General features: G+C 42.2%; 1 protein-coding gene across 4 annotated transcripts in view; it reads left to right on the top strand.

Moving 5' to 3' along the window:
• Positions 1–12,310, top strand: part of Ddx42 (DEAD-box helicase 42) — a 45,011-nt gene extending 32,701 nt beyond the window's left edge. For 3 of the 4 annotated variants that reach the window (XM_059271975.1, XM_059271978.1, XM_059271977.1), the window contains 5 exons: positions 1,078–1,354; positions 2,605–2,831; positions 8,421–8,531; positions 9,699–9,800; positions 10,632–11,346. In XM_059271975.1, the coding sequence (XP_059127958.1) occupies positions 1,078–1,354; positions 2,605–2,831; positions 8,421–8,531; positions 9,699–9,800; positions 10,632–11,291 (1,377 nt within the window). In that variant the 3' untranslated portion in view covers positions 11,292–11,346. Of the gene's footprint in view, positions 1–1,077; positions 1,355–2,604; positions 2,832–8,420; positions 8,532–9,698; positions 9,801–10,631; positions 11,347–12,129 lie in introns of those variants that run through there. The other variant, XM_059271976.1, reaches the window with a different exon arrangement.
• Positions 12,311–12,401: the final 91 nt, after the last annotated feature.

Genomic DNA, 12,401 nt, shown 5'->3' on the forward strand with positions numbered 1-12,401 from the left:
ATGATAAAGACCGTGACCAAAATCAACTTGGGGAGGAAAGGGTTTATTTTAGTTTACAGTTGTATTCTTAGTGAAGGGAAATCAGGGCAGGAACCTGGAGGCAAGAACTGAAGCAGAGGCTATGGAGTAACACTGCCTACTGGCTTGCTCAGCCTACCTTTTTTTTTTTTTTTTTTTTTTTATGATTCCTTTTTATTTTTATTTTTTTTTATGTGCATTAGTGTTTTCCCTGCATATATATCTATGTGAGGGTGTCTTTTTCCCTGGAACTGGAGTTACAGACAATTGTGAGCTGCCATGTGGGTGCTAGGAATTGAACCAGGGTCCTCTAGAAGAGCAGCCACTGCTCTTAACCTCTGAGCCATCTCTCCAGCCCCAGCCTACTTTCTTACATAACCCAGGACCACCTGCCCAGGGGTGGCACCGTGCCCAGTGGCCTGGGCCCTCCACCATCCATTAGCAATCAAGAAAATACCCCCCAAATGTGCTATAGGCATTTTCTCAGTTGAGGTTCCTCTTCCCAGATAACTCTAGCTTGTATCAAGCTGACAAAAACCCAGTCAGGACAATAGAGTTTTTTGACACATAATTATAAATATTTATGGGATACAGTGGCATTTCAATACATGTATGTAATGTATAATTAGCATGTCCTACACCTCAAATGTTTATCATTTCTTTGTGTTGGAAACTGAGATCTTCTCTACTGAAACATGTCATCATTAGTCAACCATGTCTGTTCCTTCTCATGATTACTGTTAAAGTGTTTGAATGTGAAGCACCTTAATATGTCAAGTTCTCATTTCTTAATATGCTGATGTAAGTTGTGCTTATGACAATGAGTGGACAAGACCCTCAAAAGTAGTTTACTACCCTGGGAGTAATAAGAATAGGCATATAAAAATCATTACAGATTATTAGGGCATACAGATTAGATATGAATATGCCAGGAAGAGTTGGTGGGCAAGGTGCTTTGAGAAAATAGTAAGTTTTAAGCTGCATTTGACATAATAAAGGAAGACCCAAAGATATTAGGTTTTGTACCAGGTCACAGTTGCTTACTTTATTTCCTCACAGGCAAATGAAGATGTGACACAGATTGTGGAGATACTCCATTCTGGGCCTAGTAAATGGAGCTGGCTTACCCGGCGTCTGGTGGAGTTTACTTCTTCAGGGAGTGTTCTCCTGTTTGTTACTAAAAAAGCCAACGCTGAAGAACTAGCCAATAACCTGAAGCAGGAGGGTCATAACCTTGGTCTTCTCCACGGGGACATGGATCAGAGTGAAAGAAACAAGGTCATTTCAGATTTTAAGAAAAAGGACATCCCTGTCCTGGTGGCCACTGATGTTGCAGGTATGAGTATGAATTTCACCATAACCTTAGTCTTTATCGTATAGGTATTTCCCTACCTTGTTATGAGACCTATAGCATCTGGTCAGTCCGATGGAACACTCCCACTCTATCTAGACTATGTAGAGCAGCAACTCTGTGACCACTTTGATTTAGTGTTCTCTATCATCAAAGTAACCTTGCAGCTAGAGACTGTCTGGGAGAGAACATTTGTGCCCTTATGTCTACTGCAATGCGTATCTTACGTTAATCTTAAATTTTGGCTTTACTCTGCTGAGTTTAGCAGAGTATTTTAGCTGGGCAGTGGTGGTGCACATGTTTGATCCCAGCACTAGGGAGGCAGAGGCAGGAGGGTCTCTGAGTTCCAGGCCAGCCAGGGCTACACACAGAGAGAGACCTTGTCTCTAAAAACCAAAGGGGGGGGGGGGGGGGGAGACAACCTAGTACTTTGGACCTAAAAGGTGGTTCATTGGGTACTTGCCAACCAATCCTGACAGCCTGAGCTTAGTATACAGGACTCAAATATAGTGTCAGGAGAGAACTGACTCCCACAAGTTTCCTTTGCCCTCTCTATATATGCTGTGGTATGTACATGGATAAATACACACACATACACAGGTCCTGGGCACTGAACTCTGGTCCTCATGGAAACACTACTACTGAAACCCTAGAGGGCTAACTTGTATGAATTTTTTGTTTTGCTTTTTGAGATAAGTTCTTATATATACTCCAGACTATCTTGAACTCTGATACTCCTGCCTCCATCTTCCAAGTACTGGGATTACAGGTGTGATTTCAGTAAAATTATCCACAGAATATATATATATATATATATATATATATATACATATATATATATATATATACATATATATATGTATATATATATATTACTCCCAATAGAATGAATTACTTTTTATTCTTGGATTTATAGCCATGAGCTTGCCTGGGTAAGGGAAATGTACATTTTTTTGTTTGTTTGTTTTTGTTTTTTTGTTTTTTTTTTGGTTTTTCAAGACAGAGTTTCTCTGTGTAGCTTTGGAGCCTGTCCTGGAACTCACTCTGTAGCCCAGGCTGGCCTCCGAACTCACAGAGATCCGCCTGCCTCTGCCTCCTGAGTGCTGGGATTAAAGGCGTGCGCCACCACTGCCCAGCCAGGAAATGTACGTTCTTATAACTAGCATTTCTGGTTACTTTGATTTTCTTTTAACTGCAGATGAAAAGTAAAAGAATCTGAATACTTTGTATTTCAGCCCGTGGTCTGGACATTCCTTCAATTAAGACAGTCATCAACTATGATGTAGCACGAGACATTGATACCCACACTCACAGGATTGGGCGAACAGGAAGAGCTGGTGAGAAGGGTGTGGCCTATACCTTACTGACCCCAAAGGACAGCAATTTTGCTGGGGATCTTGTCCGGAACCTGGAAGGAGCCAACCAACATGTTTCTAAGGAACTCTTAGACCTGGCAATGCAGGTGAGGGGTGGGCCCTTGAAGTTGATAGAGATTATACAACTGAGTAAGAAAGTTCAGCAAGCAGGGGAGGGAGATGACCTAAGAGAACTTGAAAAGAAAATGGGCAGGAAGGGCATGGTTAATGTAGACCTGGTACCTGAGGATGGTAGAATTCATGTGTATGTTCTTTTCTACAGTTTCTGTTGAAAAGCTGCTCCTTTCTTTGGGCTGAAATCTGTTTCTTTAGTTTCTTCGTGCTTACCCCATAGAACACTTTTATGAGTAAGTTAACCTTAGAAGATGCCCACTATTCTCTCTTGTTCCTTCCCCCTAAGTCTTCTCTTTTTGAGAGCTAAAAATATATGGTTGGTTTTTTGTTTGTTTGATAAGGAAACTGTTTTGTGATGCTTATTTTTTTATTTTTGTTTGGTTGGTTTTGCTACTAGGGATCGAATCCAGGGTTGTCTTTTTTTCTTTACATGCTATATGAGTAGTCTACTACTCAATTACATCCCCTGCCTCTGTTTTAATGGGCCTTAAGTATTTTTTACACACTGATATTTCATATCTGACCATACTGATTGCCCTCTTCCAGATATGCTCTATTCCAAAACTAAGTATGGCCAAATTACACCTTGAATCACTTACTCCATGCAGTTCTCAGATTACAAGTGTGTTCAGGACAGTTGACTTTTGTTTTTATTGCAGTACTAGAGATTAAATTTGAGATCTTGTGTGTGCTAGGCAAACATTCTAATGCCTCTTCCTTAAGACAAGTTCAGATAGTAGGAAATGTTTGTTTGACTTGGCTGTTTGAGCCTGTATGGAGCCCAGCTGGATTGTTGGGAATGCCCTTGTTTGTAAACAAAATGCCCTTGAGTGTAAAGGACTCCAGTGCGGAAAAGAGGAGAATGATGCTTTTTTTCTCCCTTTGCTCAATGGAGAGCAAAGCTAAACTAAAATTCTGAAAAGGATACATTTGCATGGCATTTTCTTTCTTTTTTTTCTTCCTGGATTTTTCGAGACAAGGCTTCTCTGTGTAACAGCCCTTTCTGTCCTAGAACTCACTTTATAGACCAGGCTGGCCTCAAACTCATAGAGATCCACCTGCCTCTGCCTCCCAAGTGCTGAGATTAAAGGCGTGCACCACCACACCCATCTTGCCTGGCATTTTCTTATACCCTATTTGTGTTTTAGGCTTTCTGTGCTCAGTACCTTTTCCAAGCCTATCATACTTCTCAATATTTAGACAAGTAGTGTGTAATTCTCAGGTAAATCTTTAACACTGATGTTTGTGTTCTGCTTATTTGTTTGTTCTATTGAGGCAGAGTCTCACTATGTGACCCTGGTTGTCCTTACTACATAGCCAGGCCAGCTTCAAACTGACAGACATCTACCTGTCTCTGCCTTCCAAGTGCCTGGCTAATGTCAGTTCTTTTTCTTTTTTCTTTATTTTTTTATGCCATTTATTGAAGGAGGGAGGAGGTCTTAAATACAGGCTTACAGCACAATGGGAGAACCCCAGAGGGCAGAAGTTCGCTACCAATGTTTTACAATCTTGCGTCTAAGCACACCCATTATGCAGGATACACAGACAAGGAACTTCCCTTAAGCATTCAGGAGGGTGGAACCCAGCAGGGAACTAGCATAGAGAGGATATCAAGGTCAGCAAGCAAGGCAACAGTTACCCAAAACGGGGGCCAGGGCCCTACAGGTCCCCCTTTTACTAAAAAATGAGCTTCTGACTTAGGTTGTGTGGGACATCAGCAGGTGACCTTACCCGTCATAGAGACACCTGCCCAGGCCACACAGGCGCTCTCTCTGTCTTAGGTTGGTGAGCGCCCCCCCAGGCATTACTCGTCTCTGAATACTCGTTATCATACAGGCTCAGTCGTGTGTGAGCTGCAGAGTTAACTGCTGCCAAAGATCTCAAAGTGGCGCTGGGCTTGCAATCTGTGTGTTCGACACAGAAAAGACCAACAGAAGTCCTAACCCACTCATAGCCAGTAGGCTAAAGGGACCTGAGCCATTCCCTTCCTTAACGAGCCTTACTGCAAATTGGAGTCCTTGTAAGATGGTATCCCAAAAGCAAATGGAACTTGAGTTTATAAATTTATAATTTTCAAAGCCAATTGAAATGTATATAACTATTGAATTAAATTTATCATGCCCAATAGAATGAAAGATTAAATAACTGTGGTAGCTACTTTTGCTGCCAGGGTCTCCACTGTGCTAGCTGTAGTAGGCAATTATGAAATGATAATCCCAGAAACAGTAGCAGCAGTGGCCGCCAATGCTATAACAGCAACAATGGCAGCAGCAATGTCAAATTCTCTTCTCGAGCATGTGGGCATCCACTGGCATGGATACAACTCCAGGAACACAAACCGCCAAGGCCCATTTTTCTTGATCCCAGAACAACTTAAGCTGTCAGCTCTGCAAAAGAACAACTAAGAACCATAAAGAAAAAACAGGCAGCTCACAAGGAGCATAACTAATGGACTTACAATGGCTACATTCAGGCTCATAAATTTTAAGGTATCTTCAAAGGGGGCTAAATGAATTTCAGGAGGCCAATAAATGTTGCACAGAGCCACTCCTAAAAAGTAGGTACCAACTTGAGGAGGATTGTGAAAATGAAAAGGCTTAGCTGGCATGCTACTGTCAACAAATAGTGGTCAGTGACCTTCAGGGTTATCCTTAATCTCCAAGGTGTCTGGGTGACACGTTCTCAAACATACTTGAAAAAGCAGTTACCATACATTACCTTCTGGAGAATCCAACCACATGGCTACAGTTCCTAGACTTACGTTAATGCTTGCCAAAGCTTGCCATATTGGGCTCTCAATCCCCGTTGGCATCAGAAGGGGAGAGTTTTTCACGAAGGCCCAATAAGTCTCTGGTATGTTGGGCTTCAGCAGCAGCCACAGGGCGCACACAGCGCTCAGGAATCCAAAGAGGAACCTCATTGTTCTGAGAAAAGACATAAACAGAACCCCAGGCCCACACCAACAGTAGATTGGGTCTCCTCCAAGTGCCAGTAGAAAGATCCTTCCATCGCTCTAGAGGGTGATTTGCAACAGGAGCCCTCCGGTGCTTATCTGCAGCGGATACTCCAGCAGAATCCACTGATAAAAAATTTAAAATATATAAAACAAGGGAAAGAATAGAATGTGGAGAGGAATGATGAGTCCCTAGTTCCCCCTTTTTACTTTAGCAAAATGTTTGTTTGTTTGTTTTTAATAGTTTTTATTTTTTTAATTGATTTATTTTTCTATTATCAGCTTGATAAAGTATAAATTCTTTTTTTTTTTTTTTTTTCTTTTTTTGGTTTTTCGAGACAGGGTTTCTCTGTGTAGCTTTGCGCCTTTCCTGGGACTCACTTGGTATCCCAGGCTGGCCTCGAACTCACAGAGATCTGCCTGGCTCTGCCTCCCGAGTGCTGGAGTGCTGGGATTAAAGACGTGCGCCGCCACCACCCGGCTAAATTCTTATCTTAATATTGAAATATTTCATTGAGGCTTGCTCAGTAATTGAGTAAAACCAAAACTTATTATAAGCCATAGTCATCCTAGGGTCCCCCATGCTGTATATATAGCCTCCATGGTTCTGTGGGTTGCACTCTGACTGTTCTTTACTTTATATCTAGAATCCACTTATGAGTGAGTACATACCATGTTTGTCCTTCTGTGTTTGGGTTACCTCACTCAGGATGATTTTTTCTAGTTCCATCCATTTGCCTGCAAATTTCATGCTGTCATTGTTTTTCTCTGCTGAGTAGTACTCCATTGTGTATATGTACCACATTTTCTTAATCCATTCTTCAGTTGACGGGCATCTAGGTTGTTTCCAGGTTCTGGCTATTGTGAATAGTGCTGCTGTGAACATAGTTGAGCATGTATCTTTGTGGTATGATTGAGCATTCCTTGGGTATATACCCAAGAGTGGTATGGCTGGGTCTTGAGGTAGTTCGATTCCTAATTTTCTGAGAAACCACCATACTGATTTCCACAGTAGTTGTAATGTCAGTTCTTTTTTGTTTGTTTGTTTGTTTGTTTTGGTTTGATTTTGAGATGGATTCTCTGTGTAACAGCTCTTGCTGTTACAGAACTTGCTTTGTAGATCAGGCTAGCCTCACACAGAGATCCACCTGCCTCTGCCTCCTGAGTGCTGGGATTAAAGGTGTACACCACCACCACCTGTCCTAAAGTCAGTTCTTTTTTTAAATTTATTTATTTTTGTCTTATGTGCATTGTTATTTTGCCTGTATGTATGTCTGTGTGAGTGTGTCAGATCTTGGAGTAACAGACAGTTGTGAGCTGCCATGTAGGCACTGGGACTTGAACTTAGGTCCTCTGGAAGAGCAGTCAGTGCTCTCAATCTCTGAGCCATCTCTCCAGCCCCTAAATTTAGTCAGTTCTTAATAAGCCTTATTTCACCTAGCCTTTTTTTTCCTTCATTTCTGAATGTATTCTTTACAAGCTTTGCTCCCGTGTAAGCTTATGGGCAGTGGTATTTATAGATGGGTTAAGAAATAAAATATAGGGCTGGAGAGATGGCCCTCATGGTTAAGAATACATACTGCGGCCCGGTGGTGGTGCACACCTTTAAGCCCTGCACTCGGGAGGCAGAGGCAGATGGATCTTTGTGAGTTTGAGGCCAGCCTGCTTTACAGAGCGAGATCCTGGACAGGCACCAAAACTACACAGAGAAACCCTGTCTCAAGGGAAAGGAAAAAAGACCCTGGTTCAGTCCCCAGCGTCCACATCAGGTGACTCAGAACCACCTGTAACTCCCATCTCGGGATTCAATGCCCCCTGGCCTCTGTAGACACCTCCATGCACTTAGTAAATATAAACTAACACACTCTCTCTCTCTCTCTGTCTCTCTCTCTCTCTCTCTCTCTCTCTCTCTCTCACACACACACACACACACACACACACACACACACACACACACTAATAAAAGTGAATTTGGGGGTTTTTTTTGGCTTTTGTTTTTCAAGACATATTTTTTTTGTATCCCTGGCTGTCCTGGAACTCACTCTGTAGACGAGGCTGGCCTTGAACTCAGAGATCTGCCTGCCTCTGCCTTCCAAGTGCTGGGATTAAAAGCATGCACCACCTCTACCCAGTTTTGTTTTGTTTTGTTTTTGTTTTTTAAGAAAATACAAATCCATCTTCCTCTCTAAAGTTAGACATAGGCAGAGTAACTATGTTACATTTTATGTTTGCTTACTCACTGTCCTTTCTGGAGGCTCTGATGGAAGGAGCAGTATGGGAAACTTGAGCTAAGTCTAAGCACCTGATAAATTTGGTGTGTCAAGCTACCAAAAAAGAAGGCAGGGTGGAGTTGGGGGTGTGGTTTGTTGGCACAGTGCTAGCCTGGAGTGCTTGAACCTTCTATTCAACTGTACGTGGTAGCAAATGCATGCGATCTCAGTGCTTAGGAAGTGGCTGCAGAAGGTTCAGAAGTTCAAGACTGTATCTGTGGTTTCAAGGCCAAGGCAGAAAAGTTCTTCCTGCCTACTTCATTTTCTTTTTGACTAGTTTTACTTTCTTTCGCTTTTTCTCCCTTCATGGGCTTAACCTTGAATTGTCTTCATTGCAGAATGCCTGGTTTCGGAAATCCCGCTTCAAAGGAGGGAAAGGCAAAAAGCTGAACATTGGTGGAGGAGGCTTGGGCTATAGAGAGCGGCCTGGGCTAGGCTCAGAGAATTCGGTAAGTTCATACTACAGCAACGCGCTGCAATAGGTCCTGTGTCTTAAATTTTGGTGATATTTTGATGTACCCGAACAGCTCTTGAGGCCAAAAACCCTGTGTCCCAGGGCATGTGTATTTAATCTGCTGGTCTGAGTCATTGCAGTGCTGTTTCTTATAAGGAAACTTGCTATGGAAGAAGCATGTATGTGTACCTGGCTTACTAGGCTTGCTTAGGGTTAGTCTGGCTTTAGTGCATCTCAGATTGCAATCCCTTGACCACCAAGACATGCAAACTCATCACCCACTTCAGACTTGTTAATTAAATAAAAACTCTGGATATGTGTGGAATGTAGTTGTCTGTTTTTAAAAGCCTTTCTATACTGGCCTAGAGTCTATTGCTTGAAATTGTTACTAAGATGGTCACAAAGCTAAAACTATACTCAGAAAGGGTGTCTACACTGAAAACTTTGATCATTTGAGAAGACCTGGATGGTCTCACAAGTTAGGTAAATAAAGCACTCAACTCACTGGCTTGCTTGTTCATCATTACAGTGATTTTTTAAAGCTAGGGAACAAAGCTGTCAGTGTATACTCATGGAGCGGTAGTGTTAACTTGGCATCGTTGGTAGATAAACAGTGTTCCTCATATTACAGTAATGTTGGTTGTAGAAGTAATAGTGATGACTGATAATTACTGAGTGCTTTATATGTGCCAGGGCCACTCCAAATATTATTTCAGTCTTTAACCAATGTAAGTGATTGCAGATAATGAAACTTAAAAGTCACACACCAGCAAATGTTGAAATAGATTCAGATCTTTTATTGGTGTCACTCAGATCCTGTGAAGCTATATTGTGCTATATTATTGTCATTTTCATCTTTAGCATTTATACTTAATAGAATGTTGATATAATGTACAATCATACTGTGAGTATAATCAGAAAAGCATTCTGATCTTTGAGGTTAATTCCCAGAAATAAATTTACTGGGTTGAGGGACACAGCATTTTTAAATACCTCTTCATTATAGTACCTTTTCTCAAAAAGGAAATAACTTCTAAAAAATACCCAGCACCTACTGCAGCCCTGGATCTGGATTTTCAGTGTGATAAGGCTGTCTGTGACAGTTGCTTTTTTATCTACTTCCCATTCTCATGAGTATGTTTGGTTCTTTTTTTTTTTTTAGGACCGAGGAAATAATAACAATGTAATGAGCAATTATGAAGCCTACAAGCCCTCCACAGGAGCCATGGGAGATAGACTGACAGCAATGAAAGCAGCTTTTCAGGTCTGAAATAAATATTCCATTTTAAAAGCTTTCAACAGGGCACTGGAGAGATGGTTCAGTGGTTAAGAGCACTTGTATTCTTACAGAGGATCCAGGTTTGGTTTGTCAGCTCCCACATGGCAACTTAACCATCTTTGATTACAGTTCCAGGGCATCTGACACCCTTTTCTGGTCTGCACAGGCACCAGGCATGCATATGGCACACATAAATATGTGCACACAGGCCAGGCACTGGTAGCGCATGCACTCAAGGCAGAGGCAGGTGGATCTCTGAGTTCGAGGCCATCTGGTCCTGAGAGCAAGTTCCAGGACAGCTTGGACTACAAAAATGAGAAACCCTGTCTGAGAGAAAAAAGAAAAGAAAGTATACACAGGCAAAATACTTAAAATGCATAAAATCTTTTTGGTTTTTGTTTTTCGAGACAGGGCTTCTCTGTGTAGCTTTGGAGCCTGTCCTGGAACTCACTCTGTAGCCCAGGCTGGCCTCAAACTCACAGAGCTCCACCTGTCTCTGCCTCCTGAGTGCTGGGATTAAAGGCATGCACCGCCGCCCGTTTTTTTTTTTTGTTTGTTTGTTTGTTTGTTTGTTTTTTAGTGAAAGCTTTCAACAGTAACTCCTGGTAGAGTGGGAGACCTCCCTGAGATAGTAGTTGAGTCTATAAGCTTCATTCTAGATTTAGAGCCTTCTGTTTACTTGAAGTTCACATAGAGATTTAACAGTATCCTGCCTGGATATGCAAGTGGGGTTTTTGTGTACTTTACCATTGTCAAACTTGGTTGTATACTCAAGTTTGTTGTTATACTTATTCCTGATATCTTTTTCTCTTTCAGTCCCAGTACAAGAGTCACTTTGTTGCAGCCAGTTTAAGTAATCAGAAGGCTGGAAGCTCTTCTGCTGGGGCAAGTGGATGGACTAGTGCAGGAAGCTTAAATTCTGTTCCAACTAATTCAACACAGCAGGGCCATAATAGTCCAGACAGCCCCATCACCAGTGCTTCCAAGAACATCCCAGGCTTCAGCAGTTCTGGGAATATCAGCAGTGCTCCAGTGACCTACCCTTCTGTTGGAACCCAAGGAGTCAACAACACAGCTTCAGGGAGTAACAGCCGTGAAGGGATAGGGGGTGGCAATGGGAAGAGAGAGAGATATACTGAGAACAGGGGTGGTGGCCGTCACAGTCATGGAGATGGTGGTGGTCGCCATGGAGATGGATACCGTTACCCAGAAAGCAGCAGCCGTCATACTGATGGCCACCGACACGGAGAGAACAGGCATGGCGGAAGTGCCGGCAGACATGGAGAGAGCCGGGGTACAAATGATGGTAGGAATGGAGAAAGCAGGAAAGAAGGCTTTAATCGTGAAAACAGGATGGACCCTCCCAAGGTGGACAGCAGCAAGATAGACAAAGTGGACAGCAAGTCAGATAAGACACCTGATGGTTTTGCTGTTCCAGAGCCACCCAAACGCAAGAAAAGTCGATGGGACAGTTAGAGGGTATGTGAAAATCAGCGTGAATCAGTTGTCTTTAATTTTATTTTTAGAAAGATTTTGGTATCTAGGTGTCTCAGGGCTGGGTTGGGGTCCAAGATGTAAGGGCCCCCTGCCCTTGGTGGAGAGCTGGAGCATGGAGACATTATACCTTCATCTGGTGTTCATTCAGATGTTTTCTTGGGAACCTGCATTGGTCCTGGAAAGCAGAGAGCTGGGAAGCTTTTGTTCCTCTGGGTGAGTTATAAGGAGGTTAAGTGGAAGATACTTAGGGAGAAAGGGCCTTATAGGGCACAAAACTCACTCTAGGTTTATAATAGCTTATATTTTTTACTAAAATGTCACCTTATAAACATCTATAAATTGGATTTTTTTTGTTAGCTGTGGCCAGGCAGTCCCATTTTTGGAGTTGGCTTTCGTAAACCCAACCTTCAATCTGTTAGGGATGCTTGGGAAACAGTTTGGTGCTTTCAGGTTTTGCAGGGGAGGTACCTGATACTTAGGTTCCTCAGACAGCTTTGTTTCCACCCCTGAGACATGTGGGAAGGGCAGCCTTCCAGACTCAGGCGTTGAGATCCTAAGCCACTGGGACTGAAGAATTACGGCATCACCAGGCCTGGGGCACTGCTAAATTTACCATTGAAAACCATCCCCAACAGTAGCTTTGAAAGTGTCTTCAATTGTAATTTTTTTTTTAACTTGCCCCAATAGTAGAAAAGTCTTTTACTGAAATGATTCTGATGATTTTTGTTCTATCTTGTTTATAAAATGAAAATATACAAACTTTGAATTTTGTGATTTTTTTTTGTTTGTTTGTTTTTTGTTTTATTTTTTTGTGAAGGTTTCTTTAAGATGTGCATTCCTCTCTGCTTGCTCGCTAGTAAATGTTTTACTACTGGGACCTGAGGGCTGTCGTTTCTACCGTACAGTAGTTGCTACATATTAAATTATGGCTTGGAACAGTGCAGCCTATGATGTGAAATGTGGGGAAGTGCTTGCTTATTAAACTATCAGAAAAGTTATTTGTTGTGTTATCTTCATTTTATTCAAATAATGGGAAAGGGAGGGAGAGGACTCAAAAAGAACCACATGCTACAACATGTGATGGCTGCA

The sequence above is a fragment of the Peromyscus eremicus genome, chromosome 8a, assembly GCF_949786415.1.
Source record: "Peromyscus eremicus chromosome 8a, PerEre_H2_v1, whole genome shotgun sequence".
Lineage (NCBI taxonomy): Eukaryota > Metazoa > Chordata > Mammalia > Rodentia > Cricetidae > Peromyscus > Peromyscus eremicus.